The sequence below is a fragment of the Mrakia frigida genome (assembly GCF_051309035.1).
Source record: "Mrakia frigida strain ATCC 22029 unplaced genomic scaffold BDY24scaffold_26, whole genome shotgun sequence".
Classification (NCBI taxonomy): domain Eukaryota; kingdom Fungi; phylum Basidiomycota; class Tremellomycetes; order Cystofilobasidiales; family Mrakiaceae; genus Mrakia; species Mrakia frigida.
Window position 1 is genome coordinate 237,056 of NW_027481255.1, and position 19,771 is coordinate 256,826.

The following is a 19,771-nucleotide window of genomic DNA, read 5'->3' on the forward strand; positions in this document are numbered from 1 at the left end:
ATCTTTGGTGCTTCGAGAAGGCAGAAGGAAGGGGAGAGAGAGATCAGGGCTTTCGGAGGTCGGAACGAAGGCGAGCGAGCTCAAGTCTCCTTCCTTCCTCAACTTTAGCAGAGCTCGTCGCGTAGCCTGTTGAGAGGAGCAAGCTGTGCCGCCCATCATATCTAAGGACTTCAGTTTCTTTGAATTATCTGACGTCTAGCTAGTATTATAGGCTGCTTTAACAACTCTCCTCCTCCTCTCGAAGCCCCAAACCATCTCCTCCTCTCCAGGCTCACACTCCCTTCCTAGCAACAAGGTCCCCCAGGTCTCTTCCACCGACTCCCTTGTCTTCCAAGATTGATCCTTCCTTCCTCCTCCTCCTCCTCCAGGTTCCCTCCCCATCCCCTCCCAGCGTCGCTCTCCTCCCAGGCCCATCTTTCAGCTACTCTCTTCGCGACGTACTCGAAGACCTCTGCGACCCCCTCTCCCGTCTTTGCTGAAACTTCGAAGAAGATCTTCGGCATTTCGGGAGGTGGTGGAGGTGGAATGGGCGGAGGCGGAGGAGGGAGGGATTGCGATTGGGGAGGGTTGGGGTTGGACGCAGACGCGTTGGAGAGGAGGGAGGTTCGAGTTGGACGTAAGGTGGTGTTGGAAGTGTTGGAGGAGATGGATTTGGCTCCGTGGGCTGAGAGGGATCGGTTTCGAGTGTGGAGGTTGGAGGAAGACGCTGAGGAGGCGACGGATGCGCCTCGGCCTTGACGCGACGAGGAGGGTTCCGAAGGGAAGGTCACGGTCGAGGTTGACGAGGTTCGAGCGGTGTTGAAGCTATACATTGACGAGGTTGCTGCTCGTGAAGGAGATGCAGGTTGAGTGGTTCCTTGGGACGACGATGGTGGTGGATTCCGATCGTTCATGAGTTGAGTTCCGTACGTTTCGAAGAAGGACGAGGAGGGAGTGTGGTAGAGGGTAGGAGTGAAGGTGTTGGCCATGGTTCCTGTTGGGGATTCTCGATTGGAAGCGGAGGAGGAGAGGTCTCGATTGGAAGCGGAGGAGGAGAGGATTTCGATGGAGTGCGAGGCGGGTGAGGAAGAGGAGGGTAGGAGAGTGATGGTGCCAGAGCGAGAGGAGGGAGCCGGAGAGGAGGAGCGTTTGGCTGAGGAGGAGAGGGTCCGTAGGCGAGAGGTAGCCGTAGCGAGGTTGGATGAGAACGAGTTGGAGGAAGGTAGGGATCTGAGAGTTGGTGGGTCGGGAGGAGGGGGTGGTGGTGGGGATGGTCGTGGTGGGACGAGCTGATCCAAGAGAGCTCGCACGTCCTCCTCCTTTACGCCCTCCTCTCTAGATCCTTCCCCACCGAGTTTATCCGCCTTGTTCCCTACTACTACAAAGCAGAATCTCCTCTTCCCCTCGATTCCTTGGACGGGACATCGATCGACGAATTCTCCGAACCATCGCTTGATGTTTTGAAGCGAACGAGGATTCGTTCGGTCGTAGACGAAGATGGCAGCGTCCGAGGAGCGAAAGAAGGCGGACGAGAGGGAAGCGAAACGTTCCTGTCCGGCGGTGTCCCATATGGCCAATCTGTAAAGTAGAAGAAGCCAGAAAGATGGAGATGAGAAAGGGAAGGAGACGGGAGGGAGAGGGAGAGGGAGGGAAGGAGCGAAGCTGAAGTTGAGTTGAGCTCACGATACGTTCTCCTCCTCCGATATGGGGATCGTATGAGAAACGAAGTCACACCCTATCGTCGCTTTGTAAGACTGACTGAACCTTTTGCTGATGTACTGCGAGAAAAGAACGAGAGGAGAGAGAAGAGCAGAGTCAGATCAACCTCCTCGAGGCGTGAGCTCAGCTCTCGACTGACCTTGTTCCTCAAGCTAGTCTTCCCTACTCTACAGAAAGAAGAACCGAATCAGCTTTCAGCTCTATACAGACGAGAATAGCAAAACAATGATCTCACCCGCTGTCTCCTATCACGCATACTTTGACGCTCGTCGTTCGAGGTTGAGCTCTCCCCCCTCCTTCCTCGGCAGGCTGCCCATTAGAGAGCTGTAGAGCGGTCCAGATGGGGGATATGGGGTCAGAAAGTAAATGACGTCTCAAAAGGTAAGGCTGAGCTCACCTCTGAAGCAGCTGGGGGCATAAGGTTGAAGAAGAGGGGAGAGAGAGGGACCGTTGAAGGTGAGTCCGTCGGAGGAGGAAGCGGTCGCCTCCTCCTCTTTCTTGGCTGCGGGTACTTCTGACGGCTTGGGATGTTCGAGGAGAATTTTCCGAAGTTGAAGGAACAGAACCATGTAATACCTCAGAAGAAGACTGGCCCTTTTCGTAAGGGCTGCTGGCGAGATTTGCCAGACAAATCGCTTCCTCTCTTCTGGCCCTGGGCGTCAAACGAAGCAGAAGCAATGTTTCTATAGAGCAAGAGTCCGTAAAAGTCCAAAAATGTAGGAGCCGGGTAGCAAAGAGACTCTCAACCAGCGATCAACCCTAAAATTACTAAGACGAGAGCAGCAATCGTTTTCGAATCCGACGCGACGCGACAAGCAGAACCTCCCGACGTCGAAGTCGACCCGTTGGCGGGAGCTCTGATGATCGAAGAGTTGTAGGTAGTTCCCAGTCCAAGGACTGTGCTCGAAAGTCCTGAAGCTGTGTACGTTCGGATCTTATAAAAAGGGAGAAAAGGTCAGATCTGCAGACGCGTCGTCGAGCGAGGAGAGAGAGGTCTCACTGAGTTGATCTTGAAGCGCGAGGCGGCGTAGACAGCTCTGAAGGATTAGTAGGAGCCAGTGATCAGTTTGGAAGGCTGGGAAGTCGAGTGAAAAGCGAAAGAAAAGAGCGACCACGCTGAACTGACGGATTCATGACCTGCTCGAGACACGTCCCAGGACAGCCAGAACTCGGGTAGGCTGATCCGTCACCGGCCCAGTCCCCACCTTAGAAGTAGAAGTGGAAGGAAAAAATGTGAGTGACGAGGGCATTAGGGAAGAGAGTCCGAAAAAGACTCACAGATCGTGATGTCTGAGTTGAATCAAGAAAACGCGTCCGAGATCAGACAAGCAGAGAGATAATAAGGTCTGGAAGTGTTAGAACTCACCGAGAACAAGCCGATGCTTCGTAAAGTACTTGTAAGGATCACAGCTCGTTGGTGCCCATGCTCCGTTCGGTACTCCCCAGGTCGTTGGGTCAGGAGTTCGAGATCGAATGTTGGTTGGAATCGAAGACGCAGGGAAAGACCAGATCTTGATTCCATCGCCGTCCCTGATAATGGAGAGGAACATGGGGGATCCTTTAGCCTTGAGAGCTCAAAAGATGCGAAGGAGGTGAGTAAGGCTGAGAGGGAAGGAAACTTCTTCGTCCGTACCAAAGTAGAGCCCAAACTCCGCCTCCCTCTGAAAAAGCGAAAGGAGGCAGAGTGAAAAAAACATGCGAGGTGTATGTCAGAGATTACTGCTCTCAAAACAGAAACAGAGGCAAAGATAGAAGAAGAGAAGAATGAGAAGAAGAAGAGAGCTCACGAGCGTTGAAGCCGTTGCCATACGTCGATCCGACTGCTGCGTTATCGTAGATTTGGCAGCCTGACGTTGTAAACTTGTGAGAACAATCCGTGTTTCCTGCAGTTCCCGAAAAGACTGAAAGAGAGAAAGGGAGAGAAAGAGCGTCACGACGCGACTTGACCTGGTTTCTCTTCCCGAGGAGAGCACTCACCGCCTGGATTGAGCAAGTAGCATCCTTCGGCTGAATGAACTACCATAGTTTTTGTAGTCTGAAGATTTACACCCTCCTTTTGGGCGAAAGTGAAGAGGCGACGAGCGTCAGAAACGAGTTGAGGAGTCGGGAGGAAAACAAGAGACGCGACGTAAGACGCACCAAGACGTCGATCTGAAAGACCATACCGATTTTGAAAAGGGTCAGTAAAGCATTTCATAGTCGGTAGATCAAGAGTGGTTCATGTCAAGGACGTTTCGGACGTCTCGAAGCGGTGAAGGGCCACGCGTCGCTTTTTTTTTGCAGACCTTATTTACCTCTCCGGTGTTTGGCCAGTCTGCGCCAAAAGTCCAAACTGCCGGCCAAATCGAGCAACCCCAGGGTATCCAGGCGAAGTCGAGAATGAAAAGACCACCGTCGTAGATCTTCTTCGTGGTGATTCGAACGCTGAGGTGGCGACGCGACGAGCAAAGGAAGGACTTTGGAAGTCAGCTGACAGCTTGAAGACAATCGCTTGATAGCATAGGACTCGGAGGGAGCTCTGGAAGTAGATGGGAAGGGAGCTGGCTCGGCGGATTGTCACGTCCAAGACGCAAGCAGAGCTCGCGACCTCTCCTCCGAAGCAGACGAACAGACGTACCTGTCTCGATTCGTACCGTAAGGGAGCGAAGTCCACGAGTCCGTCTACATGGACGAAAACGATCAGAGTCAGTCCCAGTCGATCGACCCGCGTCTTCGAACGAAAAAGAAAAGCTCACTTGCATGACGGGAAGTCCATCTTGCCCGATGTAGATCAAACCTCTCCTCCAGCTCTCGTCGACTCCGACGTAGCTGAAGAAAGGAAATCTCGGTCAGTTCTCTCTCAAAGGGGGACAAAGAGCGAGAAGAGCTCACTTGACGGCGCCGTGGGTTGGATCTGGCCCGTTGAAAACGTCGAAGTTACTTCAACCCCAGCGGAAGGTAGAGTCAGATTCGATTGAACTGGTACATAGACTTCCTTCAGACTCACTCAAAGAAGGTGCTCCCCGAGAACTCGTCGACCTGATAGTACGTCGTCGTTTGTTTTCGTTCCAAAGATGGGAGTTTTAGGGAAGAAGGAGAGGAAGGTGCAGAGGAATTGAGCTCAAGATGGAGAGAGGCAGCTTCCGTCGGCCGAGGAAGCAGAAGTTGAAGGGAGATAGCGAGGGTGAGGACGAGGAGAGCGGTCATCGGAGGGAGGGGAAGAAGGAAAGAAACCCGTCGCTGGTCGTTTCGTAGGTTTGATCGTGAGAGTTGAGGAGGAAGGGAGGGCCTGGAAAGGGAAGACAGAAATGGTGGGGAGCTACAAATGAGAAGCGGAGCTGAGGGAAAGAGCCTTCCGAGACCGAGTGCGAACAAAATCCGAAACGCGTCGACCCCTGCTTTGTTCAAACACCCGTCGCCCTCTTCCTCTTCTTCTTGGAGCAACAGAAATACGAGAAGTGATTCCATGGTAAAGATTCGTTTCAAAAGCCGTGAAAGGGAGAAGATCGTTAAGAGAAACGGAGAGAAATAACGGAGAAACATCAAAAGGAAAAAAACAGCGAGCAACGGGAGATGGAAACGACGTAGATAGAGATCCTAGCGAAGAGAGCTGGTAGTCATAAATTTCGTGAAGAGTTAAAGCAGGGAAGATGAGACACGGGGATGGGCGAGAAAAAAAAATGCAAGAGAGGTGGAGGAGGGAGGAGAGATCTAGGTGTGTCGCATTCCGAAGCGACGAAGAGCGGAGGAGAGAGTTGTGGAAGCGCCGTTGGGAGGTTCGAGGAAGAGACTTCGGTCACCGAGAGCCTGCGGCGAAGAGAGGGAGGAAAGCGGTCAGTCTCACTCAGAGTCGGACGCGACGAGGACGAAACCGAAGACGGGAGACGCGTACCTTCTCTTCGATGTCAGGACGATCTCTGAGCATCTGAGAAACGACGTTGGGTGTCGAGGAAGCTGGGACGGGAGATCCTCGAGATTGGCATCCAGAGACAGCATGGAAAACCTCTCCGTAGCGTTCGTATTCTCGCCAGTTGACGAGCTCGTCTCCTCCCTCCCCTCGCTCTCGATGAGCGGCCTTGACGCGGTTGAAGAGCTCCCGAATCTGGATGAGCTCCTTCATGATCGAAGGACTGGTGCGAGAGAGTCGAAAAGAGGCAAGTCAGTCGAAACGAGAGGAAGCAAAGCGAAGACGGTCGAGGACGGAAACTCACATCAGAAGAACGGCCTTCTTCCCCGAAGAGATGTCCTCCTTGATGGAAAGCTTGTAGGTCTTGTAGCTGCTTCGACCGTCGACGAGTTTCAGGTGGCTTTGGAAACGGTTGATCTTGATCCTGCTGTTGGACTTGAGATCCATAGCGAGTTCGACCGTCTCCCGAAGTCGTTCGACCGAGAGCTGTCCGAAGGAGGCCGTCAAACTCGAGAGGGCCATGTAGTTGTTCTGAGTTCGGAGGATGTCGATGATGGTGAGTATCCGCTCGTAGATTCGGGCTCGAGCTCGGAGTTTGGTTTGGGAGAGGACGAGGATGGAGAATCTGGAGAGAGAGAGGGAAAACGAGGTCAGCTCAGGTTCGACGCGACCGGAGGAACGATGAAAAGAACTCACAGAGAACTGAGGTCGTTGAAATGAGTGCTGAACTGTCGTAGAAGAACGTCGCCTCCTTCTTCGCTCCCTCCACTGTAGCAGTGAGCCAGCAGGGACCGAGGCTGGATAAACAGCAGAGCGAACCAAAGTCAGCTCGAGGAAGGGACGAAGAAATAGGACGTGCGACTCACTCGGATCTTCTCGAAGAAGCCCCAATCCAGTCGAGTGATATCGTTGGCAATCTGCTGATCGGACGAGTCGAGGAACTTCTGAACCATCCTTTGCATCGGCTTCGACTCCCAAACGTCGACGACGACGGCGGGAGAGTGCAACGACGACGGAACCGAGCTTGTTCCAGATCCTCGAGACGACGTCTTCGACATGGAGGTATCCCCCGAGGGACCTGACGAGGCGAATCCGTCCGAGGAGTGGTTCGTTGGACGAGAAGAGATGTCCGAGTCGCTTCGACCTCGATGAACGCTGACGATGGATCCGTTTCGAGAGTGGGAGCTGGAGACCGACATGTCGACCGCCGACTTGAGCACGAGAGGTAAAAGAGGTTCCGAGCCGTTCATCGAGGAGTCCGAGACGACGTTGGAGACCGTCGACGTCTGAGTGATTTGAACGAAGACTCCCATCTGAGCCGAAACGAAGGGACCTCCTGGTGTCGTCGAAGAGACCGAGTTTCGAGGACCTTCCTCTCGATCCGACTTGGCCCATGCGAGATCCTCGACCTTGAGCTTGTCCATTCGACGGTAGAAGGGGAGGAGTTTGGCGGCGTGATGGGCAAGAGCGACCTTGGAAGCGATGAGATTGATCATTTCCCGGAGCACCTCCTGAGTCTTTGGAACGGCGAAGTCGTTGGGATAGTGGTCGATCCAGTACCCGATGACACCACATATCCTAGAAAGCAGGGAGAAGAGCCACTCGAGGTCAGTACGGGCGGAAAGAAAGGGGGATCGGGTCGAGACTCACTTTAGCTGGGCGTAAACTCCAGCGAGCTTCTTCCCTTCGAGCAGTTGGAACTCCGAGACGAAGAGAGTGACGACCTCTTGGGGACGTGCGAATCGACGATAGCAGGCGAAGAAGGTCTGAGCGAAGAGATGGTCTTAAAACAGCGAAGGGGGAAAGAGCATCAGCGGAGGTCAGACGCGTCGAGCTCCAGCTGGAGAGGATTGAAACGAACCTTGGCCTCGAACGCTGTGAAAGAAGAGAAGCTGAACGATCTCCTTGAGAGACAGGTAAATCCCCCTGAGAGCAGAAAGAGCAGGAAAGCGTTAGCTCAGGAGCGAGAGGGAAGGGAGGCGAACGACGACGGAACTTACCCGTGCCCTTCCTTCTTCTTCGCAGGCAGCAAGCCAGATCCTTCCATCGACGACTCCATCGCCAAACTTCCTCCCAGCGACGACCTTCCGGCATCCTTCTGCTCTCCGGCGACCCACGAGCTCTCGAGGACTCCGCTCCCGGTCATAGCGTTGGACGAAGCCGTTGAGGAGACCGAGCCGACGGCCTTCGAGTGACCCTTCTCTCCAGCGTCGAGTTGAGAAGGGAGAAGCCGCTGAACCTTGTCAGGAGAGTCTCGTTCGAAGAGTGTTTGATTGAGGAAGCGCTCTCCTTGGACCGACGAGATGATGCTGGAGGAGGAAGTGGCTGGGCCGTCGAACGAGGGCGGGAGGGAGGTGTCGACTTGGAGAGGGTAAGGTCGGTTGGATCTGGTTGAGTAGACGGGTTCTGGAAAGTTGTAGGGACGACTTGGTGGTTGGGAGTGTTGGGCTGGAGGAAGGAAGGAGGGAAGGAAGGGAGATGAGCTCAATTCCAAGCGAGGAGCGAAGCCAGGCGGGAGAACTCTCGACAGGAGAAGAGATGGGTGGGAAGAGAGCGGGAGCTCACGCATTGAAGTCTCCATCTTCTTGATGGCCTGCTCGACAAGCCAGCAGAAGCCTTGATGCATCTTTTGGGTGATCTTTTCCTCCTCGACCGAGACGACGACGAGTTTACCGATGGCGGCGACTACTGATTGAGGGACGACTTCGACGGGACGAGGAACTCCTCCTGACTTGCAACCGAAGACGCAGCATGGGATATCGAGTTCTCGAGCGTCTAGAGGAGAAAAAAGCAAGCGATGATCAGTAGTGTGATGATCTGAAAGAGAAGAAAAGGAAGGGTGAGACGCACGATGGAAGTCCTGAACGCCGTTCCACGACGAGAGAACCCCAGCGTCGTAGCAGATGGCGATGGCTTCAATCTGAGGGATCCCGTCCGGCCAAACGAGTTCTCCGTCCTGGATCCGGAAGCTGTCTAGGTCGATCTCGTAGATGTGGACGTCCTGATTGGTTCGGGTCTTGGTCGAGACGCGAGCTGAACGGATCTCGACTAGACGGAAAGCCAGAGGAACGAAAGAGCGCCGTCAGACCAGTCCCACCCCCAGAAAAAGAAACACGTGTAAAGAGGAGCTTACTTTGAGGAGACTCGGGAACTCCAGGGATGAGCTGAGGTTCGGAGAGAGGGTAGCCGTAGCGTCTGAAGGCCTCCTTCACGATCCTCGTCTTCCCGCAACCTCGTCGACCAACGACTGCGATTGGGATGGGTGGAAGTTGGCTGACCTGCAGTGAGGAAAAGAAGGGACAACAAGGTCTTTGTTAGCTTAAACGGTGAAAGCGAAGAAGAAAGAAGTCGAAGGTCGAAAGTCGAACGAACGGTTCTCGTGCGCGGCGACTGCAAGACCTCAACGGCTCCATCAGAGCCAGGTAACGTCGATCTTCTCTCTCCCCGTCTCAGAGGAGTCCCCTCCATCGCAGTCTCCGACGATCCTCCTCCCAACCAACTCCCAGACGAAGCCGATGCTGCTCTCGGTCGGATCGTCGAAGTCGACGAAGGCGTTCCTGACGACCCGACCGTCCCAAGAGGACCGAGAGCTGCCTCGAAGCCCCGGTTCTGCTGCTGGAGGTGTGCCATTCTCGGATTGGCCAGAGGAGGGGAGGGAGCGAGACCGTTGGAGGAGGAGATGGACGTGGAAGGGAAGCTCGACGTCCGAAGGAGGGCTGGAGATCGAGGGAGGTTCGTCGATTGTGAGCCGAGATGCATCTTTCTCCTGGCCGAAGCCATGATTTCTGCTTCGTTCTGGGCGAGACGATTTCCCGTTTCCGAGAGGGCGTATTCCGAGGGAGGCGCTTGGAAGAAGGGCGAGTGAGGAGAGATGTTTCCGGAGGAGTGACTGCTTGGGTTTCCAGCGAGGGAGGAGCGTTGAGAAGTGGTAGGAATGGAGGACGAGGGGATAGATCCAGGGAGGGTGACGGCGTGTCGAAGGAGTTCGGCTGGGATGTCGTGCGAAACGGTCGTAGGGTCTTGAATCCACTCCTCTTCTCCCACTTCCTCCTCCTCGTCGTCGTCATCGTCTGAATCACTACTCTCGCTCGACTGCCCCATCCGTAGATGAGGTGAGCATTGCCAGATGACCTCGACGCGTTCGTCGTCCTCGTCCTCGTCCGCGTCGAGCCCTCCAGCGCTCTCGTGTCGTCCCTCGGCTCCTCGAAGAAGCTGTCCAACCTCCGATCCGCTCGTTCCCAGGTCCGATTCGTATTCTGCATCGCTCTCGACTTCTCCTGCTGCTCGATGGGGCTGAACGACGACTCCGTGGGAATCCCGTCGGGAAGCGACGGCTTTGTACTGTCCGACGCGACTGCTTCGAAGTCGAGGGAGCTGGTTCCTAGCTCTGGTCGACGTCGGAGACGAGGAAGGTGTTGATCCCAATCCAAGTCCCAATCCCAATCCCGACATAGGCTCTCCCCTCGGCGGCGAGCTTCCCAACCCTCCTCCCGACGAAGCTCGAGCGCCCAGAAACCTCCTCTCGAGCTCCTTCAGCTCTGGAGTGGCCTTCTTCACCCTCCCGATGCTCGATGAGTCTCCCAACCTAGGAGTTGGTGCGTCCGAGAACGACCTCGTCATTGTCTCTCCTGTGCTTGAAGCGTTCGAGTGAGGGCTTCCGAAGAGAGCGTCGAAGCGAGGTGAGGAGGAGGGTTGAGATCGAGCCATGGAGTCGACGGAGGATGCTTTTCGAAGAACGGAGGGGTGGATTGGAGATGAGGAGGTTGAAGGATGATCGGACCGGTAAGAGGGCGACGAGTTGGAGGTGGAGGAGCCGGTTGCGAGAGCGAGACCTCGGGACGAAGCTGGAGGAGGGAGGGAGGTGTATTCCTTGAGGAGGTTGTTCTTGGATCGTTTGACGGAGAGGGAGGAAGCTCGAGAGGTGTGAGTAGGATGTTGAGGGTCGTGCGAGCGAGGTTGCTCGTCGTCGTTGAGACGCGCTCCGTAGGGTTGATGTCGGTTGGAGGGAGAGGTACGAGGAGGAGAGGGTTGGAGAGGAGATGCGGTTGGATTGGTAGGGAAACTGAAGGGCGAGAGGTTGATGTGAGGGAGAGCTTGAAGGTCTGGAATGGAAGTCTGTCGAGGAGGAGTGTGGTTGTTGAAACGAGGAGGAGGAGTTGTTTGGTTTTGGGAGGCGGAGGGAGGAGGTGAAGGGAGGGAAGGAACGGAATCCTGACGAAAGAAGTTGACGGGAAAGAAAAAGTCAAAGAGTCAGTAGCGGAGATTGGAAGATCCAAAGGGCCGTGAGATGAACAAGGGCACAGGGTAGGGAGAAGCTACGGGATGAGGAGGGGGAGGAGGGATCGACACACCTTGGTTGACGGTTGTTTCCCCTTTCTAGACTGCTCCTCGCCCATCATGTCTCGGTTAAAGCTTTGGGCAGCACTGGGAGCTGTAGAAGAGCCCGGATCGGTAGCGTTGACTCCAGAACTTCTAGAGAGCGACTCAAAAGGAAAGAAGAGAAAAGGCGTCAGAGGTCGCTCGCTCGAAGGAAGGGTCGAAAGCTGCTCATTTCTCCTCAAAATCTGGAGGGATCCCAGGTGTTCAACCTCCAAGGTGTCCCTTATCCTACTGGCTACATTCTAGTACGCTCTCTATGCCGAACAAGCTCAGGAAGGAAGCGTCGAACGAGCTTCGACGAGGTTGACCTCGCCTCCCTTCGTCGACAGCTCCCCTCCCCCTTCTTCCCTCTGGAACGCTTGGATCCCTCAGACAGAGTTCTTCGCAAAGCTGCACAGCCAAGAGAGCTCGTTCCCTTTCTCTGCTACAGCCAGAAAAGGGACGCTCCTCTTCCAGCATGGCCCTCGACTCAGAGAGAAGGAGATTCGGAGGAGGTCCGAGAGCAAGGAAGAAGCGAAAGAACTCACGATTTTCGTCTGAACAAGTCCATCTGGGAAGACAAGCTCCCTACGAGAAGGTCTGGCTTGAAGCTCTCTACCGAACGAGAGAAGGAAGAGGGGTGGTTGGAAGCTCAAGTTGAGCTCGAAGGTGATGGTTTGAAGGGACGGGAGACGAAAGTCGCCCGAGGAGAGGGAAGGTTGACCTTTTTTTCCGTTGTCAATTCTCTGATTCTGGATATTTTTCTCAACTCTCACCGTCTTGAGCCCATCTCTTGCCCCTCAGCATCCCCAGCTTTTCTCCGAGGGAAAGGATGGATGGCTCAAGCAACTCTCTGCGAAACGAGGAGAGAGGACGGCCTCGACGGGCTTTCCCTTTGATGCGAGCGAGAAAATCTCCGCCTCTACTCATTCTCCCCTAAAACTCGACTCACGCTTTTGAAGGAGGGTCTACTCTCAGTGGCTCGGGGTGAGAAGATGAGGAGCTCGACGATGGTGAGCTCTACTCTCCCTCCCTCCCCTCTTTCCTCCAGGGCTGAGACTCAGAAACGACGATCTTCTTTCGACTTGTCTTCTCGGATGTTTGACCTTTCCCGTCGGTAGGCTCTGATTTACTCATCTCGAGTATCGGCGCTGTCTCTTCTTGAGGTTCAGCTAGGAGTCGAGAGGGAGGAAAAATCGGCAACACGTTGCGAACTCTCGTTTTTTTCGTTCCTCCAGCGTTAACTTCGTCAATCATCTGGCTCTGCAAACAGATCATCTTAGAGATCTGAGCTCGAGCTGTTTCTTCAGCCTCCTTCAACGGCGCTGACCCTCGCTTCTCGAAAGTCAGCGACGGTGCGTGTCGAGGAAGACATCTCTGCAGCTCTGCTCTCCCTCCACTTTTTCCGAAGCAGTACCGCCCAACCAGAAACTCCTCTGCTTCTTTCAGCGGTATCTGTCTCTGATCACCTTCTTTTTCGTAGAGACAGATGCCCGAAGGAAGCTCCGCCTCGCGTCTTATCGAATCGCAAGCGACGCGTCCTGTTTTCCCTTTTTCTCGCGCGTCTGTGCACGTACTCCAAGAACTTTTAGGTCGGTCCGGACTCAAAGCCGAATCTTCTCGGCAGCTCAACTTAGCCTGTGGTCCTTCCGAAAAAGCCGTCCAAGGGGGTCCTTGCGTTCCCTTTCTCCGAAACCCCTCCCTCTCTCGCTTTCTTCCCTCAAACCATCACCACCGCATCTCTCCCTTCAGATTCATTCATGTCAGATCAAGACACTCAAGCCGTCCCTGGGTCCCCAACTTGCTCGGCAGTACGTCCATATGCTTCTCTCTCGCTTCTCAGCAACTGAAAAACAACGGTGCTGAACTCTTCATCGCCAGTTCCTCAACGACACCGCCGACTCTTCAGCTTACAACTCCCTCGCTTCGACCTTGGTCAGTAGATACGGAGCATCGACTGAGCCTGGATCAGCGCAAGCGGCGTTGGAATGGTTCCTCGCGAATCACCCAGGATTGAGCGAGGACGACAAGGTCCGTTCCGTTTCCTCTCTCTTTCCTCTTTTGCCGACGCTCGAGAAGGAAACTGAGAGGTTTGTCTTTGGGTGGACCTAGAACAAGATGAGAGAGAAGGAAGGATACGTAGCATTTGCTGTTCAGGAGGTGTCCCAGTAGAAGAGGAGGGGAGGGGAGGACGACGCGACGGGAAACGAGAACGATGTTCGGTCGTGATGCGCTCCAGGTACCCCAGCTTTCCGAAAAGAAACGAAAGTGGTCGTGAAATCTGTAAGTAAGATCGTAATCTATGTGGAGGTGAGACTAGTCATGCTTCCCACCGCTTTCCCTTCCATCCTCTTTCCTCTCCCTCCCCGACGCCTCTTCTCCTCGCCACGCTCCCAACGCTCCTCCGGCTCTAGCAGTCCCACCACCCTCCTCTTCGTCCAACCGATTGACCAGTTCCTCATCCTCCTCAAAAATTACCTCGAGCTTCTTCTTCGCTCCGTTCCCTTCCTTCACCAGGAATCCAACAACCCCCGAGAGAATCGACAAGGCAACCATGGAGAGCCACCACAAGTGGCCGCCCATCGGCTTCTTCCCATCTTCCGAGGTCGATTGAGAAAGAGCAAACAGAGAAGAGACGAAGGCCGGTCCAAGAGAGCGTGCCAACGAGCCCTACGGAAGAAGCAACAACGAAGGGGGCGTGGGTAAGCACAAAGAGAAAGAACGCGTCGAGGAGGGAAATCAATCCCAGACGAACCGCCATCTGAGTGATCCCGTTCAGCTTCCCGAGAGCTGATTTCGAAGGCGTGGCAGTGTTGATGAGAACTGAGGCCAAGAAGAGGCACAATCAGCTGAAACGAAGACTCAGGGACGGGAGCTTGAGCTCACTCATCGCGACTGAGCAGATCAAACGACGCGGCGAGAAAACGAAGTCAGCGAAGGAGATATTCGGTTATTTGAAGAAAGAGGAGACAACTCACTTGATCCAGCCATGTTGCAGATCGTCGAGAACATGAGCGTGATCGCTACGGCGAGCCAGACCCAGAAACTCAGTCCTCCTCCAGGTTGACTGCTATCCGTCGAGCCTGTGATGTGAGCGAGATAGTTGAGGAAAGGAAGGAGGAAGAAGACGATGATCCAACCAGCGTTGAGATAGTGGTAGAGAGTGGCGATCCCGAAGGCAACTTGGAGCTTAAGAGGAAGGAAAGATGACCGAGGTCAGAGAGAGCGACTGAACGCGTCGAAGACGATGACCGAACGAAGAGATACATATCAAGGATATCATGAACGTACAGGAGGTAGGAAAGCGATTTGAGAAAGCAGGGTCCAGATGCCGTTGAGAGCGAGCGACGTTCCGGTTTGAGAGGCCTGACGGGAGACGAAGATTGAGTCAACGAGAGCTTGACTCCGAGAAACGAGATGTTTTTGACCTGACCGACATGCCTAGTCCACCCTCAGCGACTGGACTATAGAACACTGAATAAAAGGGAGAAGAGGAAGATCAGTTCCGTCGAAATCGAGGCGATGCTGACCAGTGCGACGCGTCGAGGAACTCACCGAGAAGATTGACTGCTCCGAAGCTCCCAGCTATCATGCTCATGAGAAAGGTACTCAGAACGACCCTCCTTACAAGAGGAAGCTTCAAAAGCCCAACAAACGTCCACTCCTCTTCGACGCGTCTTCCTCCGCCGACCGAGATGCTTGAAGAGCTGCGACGATGAGGAGGAGGGAGGTTGGTTTGCGAGGAGGAGGAACGAGGGCTCGCTGGCGAGGGGAGCAGCTCGAGGGATTCGTAGTCTTCGGCCATCGACGACGAGTAGGAAGGCGGAGGGGTGGTGGACGTCTTCTCGAGCGTCTCTTCCAAAAAGACGAAGGCGAAGATCCACTGTTCACGCGTCCAAAGGGATTGAGTCAGCGTTGTCCTCACTCGTTTGAATGGAATTGTACGTACTCCACATATAGAGATGCAACCCGAGAGACCGCAAGGGAGGAAAAATGGGTATTCCTTCAGGAAAATCGACTCTCCGAAAAGCGAAGGGATTCGTTCAGCTGGGTGAGAGAGATACCCGCCTATGGTCGATCCTATAACGGTTCCGATGACCCAAGTAAGACCGTATACGGGGAAGGCTGATCGAGAAGGAAGAATGAATGAGCTATGGAAGAATTACGGTCCAGATCGAGAGCAAGAACACGACTCACCGACTCCCTGATTCGTCTCGTCCGTGATCTCTCCCAAGCTCGCCTTGACAGCCACCACGTTTCCACATAACAGACCGCTGTTCAAAGGAAGAGAAGAAGGCATGAGAGGTCAGTACAACGCAAGGCGCAGAAGATCGAAAATGAACGACGCGACTGACTTCAAGGAACGAGTCAAGCACATCATCCAGAAGCTCTTGCAGAGGCCAAAAGAAGTTCCAGAGAAGGCTACCCCGAGAAGGCCCATCTACGAGAAAGAAGGGAGAGGGTACAACGCGTCAGAGGGTAATTCGAGCGCGGGGAGACGGTTTGCAGGAGGCGAACGAACGAGAATGATTGGACGGCGACCCCAACGACTGAAAGTAGAGCGTCAGCTGTATATCACGAGATAACGAAGGAGGATCATAGCTCACTCGGAAAGCGATCCCCAACCTGTGTGCAAAACGAGAGAGAAGAGGTCAGCGACGCGTCAGATCGGAAGTCGGAGGTCGAGGCAGCAACGATTATCTAGCTCGTTTCGAGGCTAGCGGACCAGGATGCCTTGGTAATCTCAACTCACTGTAGACTACAGAAAACTGGACGAGTGCAAAGATACCTTCGCTGTAAGAGAGGGAAGAGTCAGGAGACGAAGAACTCGCCGTTCGACGTCAAACTCACACTAGACCGCTGTAGAATCCGACTGGAGCAAGGATGAACATCAGCACGACTCTCAAGGGACCTCTGTTCCTTCTAGGTCCAGCCGACAACAAGGAGAAGGTGCTACGTACCATCTTCGACCCTCACTCCCGTTTCCTCCACGATCATCTCGTTGATGAAGGGAAAGATCAGCGAGTAGTTTCTGTTGGCAAAAAGTATGAGAGCGAAGGTCAGCCGTCATCTGAAGTGAGTCTTCGTCCGTTGATATATCTCAGAGAGGCTGGAAATATGGGAGAGGGAGCGAAGGAACGACGACCGCGATGACTCGTCGACGCTCCCATCTCCCCCACCTTCCTCGTTCCTTCCTCAAAGTAGTCCCCGTCTCCTGATTCTTGATTACAGCATCGTCTGATGAAGAGCAGGCTGAAGGGACTTAAGCAGAGCCCGAGGAAGAATTCTCCGAAGCAACGCAGACCTCGACGTCGCCGATTCCTCCCTCTTGAAAGGAAAACGGACTCACATAGGTTCAGCGAGTCGCACCCCGCACAGGACCAGAATCTGCTTCCATGGCAAAGGAGTGGCTCCATGAGGTTGATAGCTTAACCCGAACTTCATCTGTTGGAAGGAGAGGAAACGATGGGGGAGAGGGAGAAGGAAGGAGCAGAAAGAGCTCACGGTCAGTTTGGTCGTTGATAGAAGAGGAGAGATTTCTCCAGCGAAACGAGAACTTACCAAGGGGTCGTTAAGAGCGTGGAGAAGAGAAGGGCGTTAAGTTGAAAGGTCGAGAAGGAACGAGAGCAGTGATAGTTGGAGGTCAAACCTGCTTTTGGGCCTGTCGGCCTTCTCCTACGGAAAGCTGAGCTCAATCTCGATTGATTTCTCGCCGATGTTTCTCGATAAGGGAGGAAGTCGGACAAAATCACTAGATGGAGAAGTAGGTAAGAGTAAGTAGGGGATAGAGCTATAATCGAAGACGCAGGGCTGAAAAAAAATGGGAGACGGAGCAAAGACGAAGCGAGGCCAACAAGGGGAGCAAAGGACGAGAAGGAGGTTTCTATGGGAGCACAACGAGGACTGGGACCGAGCGAGGAACAGTATCAAGACTAAGATAGTTTTGCGAGCGGGCTGAAAGGAGCATGTGCGGAACAGCAATCGAAAAAAAAAGAGAGCGAAAACGAAGGGGGGTTGCGAGGGAGGCGAACAAGATGTTTGCACGAGATACAGCAGAGGGGGAAATAACAAGGAAACACAACATAAGGTTACTAGTGTTACTCGAGCAGGAGGAAGATGAAAGGAAGAACGAGAAAGCGAGGACTGAGAAGAGAAGAGTGCGACGCGTCAGTTCAAACCGTTCGAAAACGACCTCGTCGACAGTCTCTCCAAGACGTACCGAAGAAGCTACGACCGAGGCACAAACATTTGCACTCCCTGGGAGGAAAGACTCCTCGTCATATCGGTAAGTCCTAAGAAAAGAGGGAGGGGCATCGGCGTCAGGCTCAGTTCGATTCAGGACGCGTCGAACGGTCACGAAGAGCAAACGAACCTGGGGCGGTATACTCGCTGAGTGCGGTGATCTCGAACTCATCCGTAGCTATGGAAGCGAGAGTCTGATGGTCTGGTGGATTGTTCGGGTCTCCAGGAGGTCTACTCCTCGACGAAAAAAGAGGACCAGCGTCAGCTCGTCTAGTTCGTGTCGAAAGCCGAGGGAGGCCAACGGTTGAAGCGTTTCTACACTATTGTACAAGCTACGTGGAGGTAGGAGGAAAAGAAGGAAGAAAAAAGGGAAAGACTCGACTCACCCAGCAATCCTCATGAGTCCTACTCCCAGTCGATAACGTCCTCGAACTCTCACGCTGACGTCGGGGAAGACGAAGTAGGTTCCTCCAGTAGATGGGGAGAGAGTGAGTTGGTGAGGAGATGAGACGAGAGTTCCGTAAAGCATCCGAACGGGAGATCCGGTTGCTGGGTCGACGAGGAGGTCGACCGGCGTCGCGTCTTCGGACGCGGCGGGAGGGAGGAGAGAGAGATGGGAGAAGAGGAAGGGCAAGGATGGCTCGCTGTTGTTGATCCGACGGGTCGAAGGTGAAGATCGAGGAGAGAATGGATCGGGAGGGGAGACCGAGGGACGAAGACAAGGCGAAGGGAAAGGAAAGAGAGGACGGGCGGAAGGTCAGCTCCGTCGAGAACGAGCCTTCCTTGAACAGAGCCAGGAGATTATACTAACACGTTGACTTCAATCCCTTCTGTATCGTGGACCTCCAGCTTGACAATGAGGGGAGGGTTCAGAGGTAGACGCGAGAGAACGTTGGATCCGAACTCAGCCGAACGAAGAGGTTGCTGAACGACCGAGAGAGTGTAGCGTCTGGAAGACAAAAGTATCGAAGAAGACGCCGGGAGGGTCAGTAGAGCTAAGAGAAGGTCTCAATCGCTCGAGAGACGATCTAATTGCAGCTCGCAATTGAGCCGAGACAAAGGGAAGACGCGTAGAAGAAGAAGAACGACTCGACTCACCTGTCGACTGAACTCGTACTCGACCTCGTCCCACTCGACCCAACACTAGCTCCTCGATTCGTTTCCACCTCCACAGCATCGGCACTTCTTCCACTGTCTCCACTCCCGCCACTTCGCCTTCCTCCTTCCAAATCAGAGCGCCTCCCTCCCGAGCCAGAACTCCCTCCACTTCCATTCCCGTTCGAGCGAAGTTCCCTTGCCGTCTGCAGCCCATTACCTCCTTCTACTTCTTCCACGTCCATCGAGGAAGTCTCTGTAGGAGGAGGAGGAGCTTCCGGATCTTGAGAACGAGGATGGGGTCGTCGAGAGGAGGAAGGGGAGGGAGGGCTGAGTGGGTCTCTCGACATTCGATGAGTTTTCGAGGAGGATCAGAGGGAGGAAAAGTAGAGGAAAGGGTTTGGGGATCTGAGGGATCGAAGTAGGTGTCGATCGAGAGTGTTTTGGAGGACGGGGAGCGAGAGGAAGGTGCTGAGGAAGCGAGTGGTGGGAGGAGGGCTGAATCGAGGGCTGAGTCGAGTGGCGGTCGTTTGGGATGGTTTCCTTTGACGACGAAGAAGTCGAGAGGGTGAAGGTTTGAGGCGAACAGACGATTCTGAAGAGGGTTGTCTCGGTAAGAGTGTCGAGAGGGGGTGGTAGAGGAGGGATCGAGAGGAGAGAGGAGGGGTTGCCGACCGAAGGGGGGGAGGGAGGGAGGGAAGAAGGGAAGAGCGAAGGGGGGGGAAAGAATGTTCCGAGTAGTTGAATGAAATCCAACGGGGGAGTTGGTAGATCAGTCGAGGCTGGTAGGTTTTGAATCTAGGAACGAGGATATCCTTGAAACGAGGAGGGGAGGGAGGGAGGTGTCGAGGGAAAGAAAAAGGGAGGAAGGAGTCAGTTGGACGTTGATCGAAGAGAGAAAACTGCCTCACGCTGTTCCCCTCGGAATTTTAGCCTTTAGGGAAGAGAATCCTAACCCCGGAACTCACGCTCGGATGAGTCTCAGCGAGTCCAGGGAATCAAATTGGCCCTCCCTTGTCTCTCTCCCCTTCGTATTAAAGCCTGCCGACAAACGGATCGAGGACGATCGATAAGAGCACAATGTCTCCGAAACCTTCTGGTGAGAAAACTAGTAGTGAAACATGAGGGAAGGGAAGGGAAGGTCTGCATCAGGTTTCTCGATTGAAAGCAAGAGCAAGAAACAGCGTGGAGAAGAAAAGTAGGCTTTGGGAGGGAAGCGAACCAAGCCGCGCGGGGGGGGGAGGGAAGGAGGGAAGACTCACCGACGACGGCAAAGTGAGCTTTGGACTTTGCTATGAAGAGAAAAGTTTTGCTGAAGAGTCGAAGGCGGAAAGGTCTGCGATAGAAAAGCAGCTGCTATGTTGGACGTTGGAGTCCAAAAAAGAGAGCTTTTCGGCTCAGGCTCCCCTCTCCTCTCTTCTTCCCTCTCCCCTCTCCCCCTCTAGATCTTCTCCTTTTCTCCTCGCTGCGGCTTCTCCTCTGCCTGTCCAA

General features: G+C 54.2%; 4 protein-coding genes across 4 annotated transcripts; 1 reads left to right on the top strand and 3 right to left on the bottom strand.

Annotated features, from left to right (window-relative positions):
- Positions 1–104: 104 nt before the first annotated feature.
- On the bottom strand, positions 105–5,007 carry BDY24DRAFT_443256 (uncharacterized protein; the record flags this gene model as incomplete). Its single annotated transcript, XM_076644751.1, has 20 exons — positions 4,685–5,007; positions 4,570–4,617; positions 4,434–4,506; positions 4,316–4,359; positions 3,993–4,122; positions 3,838–3,849; positions 3,676–3,751; positions 3,486–3,599; positions 3,332–3,359; positions 3,065–3,228; positions 2,977–2,988; positions 2,825–2,903; positions 2,699–2,735; positions 2,521–2,632; positions 2,096–2,106; positions 1,934–2,022; positions 1,838–1,865; positions 1,663–1,757; positions 442–1,557; positions 105–126 (listed from the first exon to the last, which is right to left on the bottom strand). Exons 1-20 carry the CDS (start codon positions 4,882–4,884, stop codon positions 105–107), a joined length of 2,490 nt encoding a protein of 829 aa, XP_076494529.1. The 5' UTR covers positions 4,885–5,007.
- Positions 5,008–5,130: 123 nt separating this feature from the next.
- Positions 5,131–6,300, top strand: BDY24DRAFT_396535 (uncharacterized protein; the record flags this gene model as incomplete). Its single annotated transcript, XM_076641454.1, has 4 exons — positions 5,131–5,484; positions 5,570–5,807; positions 5,889–6,209; positions 6,281–6,300. Coding segments are annotated over exons 1-3 (702 nt in total), but the record flags the coding sequence as incomplete, so codon positions are not given.
- Positions 6,301–6,757: 457 nt separating this feature from the next.
- Positions 6,758–11,618, bottom strand: BDY24DRAFT_137005 (uncharacterized protein). The gene is made up of 9 exons (XM_076636052.1): positions 11,491–11,618; positions 10,936–11,056; positions 8,957–10,795; positions 8,718–8,862; positions 8,150–8,359; positions 7,585–8,032; positions 7,446–7,510; positions 7,235–7,378; positions 6,758–7,162 (listed from the first exon to the last, which is right to left on the bottom strand). The coding sequence occupies exons 1-8, from the start codon at positions 11,511–11,513 to the stop codon at positions 7,236–7,238; spliced, it is 2,994 nt and encodes a 997-aa protein (XP_076494531.1). The 5' UTR covers positions 11,514–11,618; the 3' UTR covers positions 6,758–7,162; position 7,235.
- A 2,147-nt stretch (positions 11,619–13,765) lies between these two features.
- Positions 13,766–18,630, bottom strand: BDY24DRAFT_435933 (major facilitator superfamily domain-containing protein; the record flags this gene model as incomplete). The annotated part of the gene is made up of 18 exons (XM_076644200.1): positions 13,766–13,837; positions 13,921–14,131; positions 14,234–14,308; positions 14,376–14,416; positions 14,498–14,825; positions 14,892–15,067; positions 15,140–15,216; positions 15,298–15,383; positions 15,465–15,492; positions 15,550–15,568; positions 15,696–15,736; positions 15,794–15,815; positions 15,904–15,974; positions 16,293–16,387; positions 17,163–17,235; positions 17,572–17,829; positions 17,997–18,134; positions 18,284–18,630. The coding sequence occupies 18 exons, from the start codon at positions 18,628–18,630 to the stop codon at positions 13,788–13,790; spliced, it is 2,136 nt and encodes a 711-aa protein (XP_076494532.1). The 3' UTR covers positions 13,766–13,787.
- Positions 18,631–19,771: the final 1,141 nt, after the last annotated feature.

What these genes read in the sequence shown, in the direction of transcription:
- BDY24DRAFT_137005 (XM_076636052.1), bottom strand. Translation starts at nt 11,513, where the DNA reads ATGGACTTGTTCAGACGAAAATC. An exon ending in AAGAAGAAGGAAGGGCACGG is followed by an intron (nt 7,511 to 7,584) that starts GTAAGTTCCGTC and finishes TTCTGCTCTCAG; the next exon opens with GGGGATTTACCTGTCTCTCA. An exon ending in TCACAGCGTTCGAGGCCAAG is followed by an intron (nt 7,379 to 7,445) that starts GTTCGTTTCAAT and finishes CTTTCCCCCTTC; the next exon opens with GCTGTTTTAAGACCATCTCT.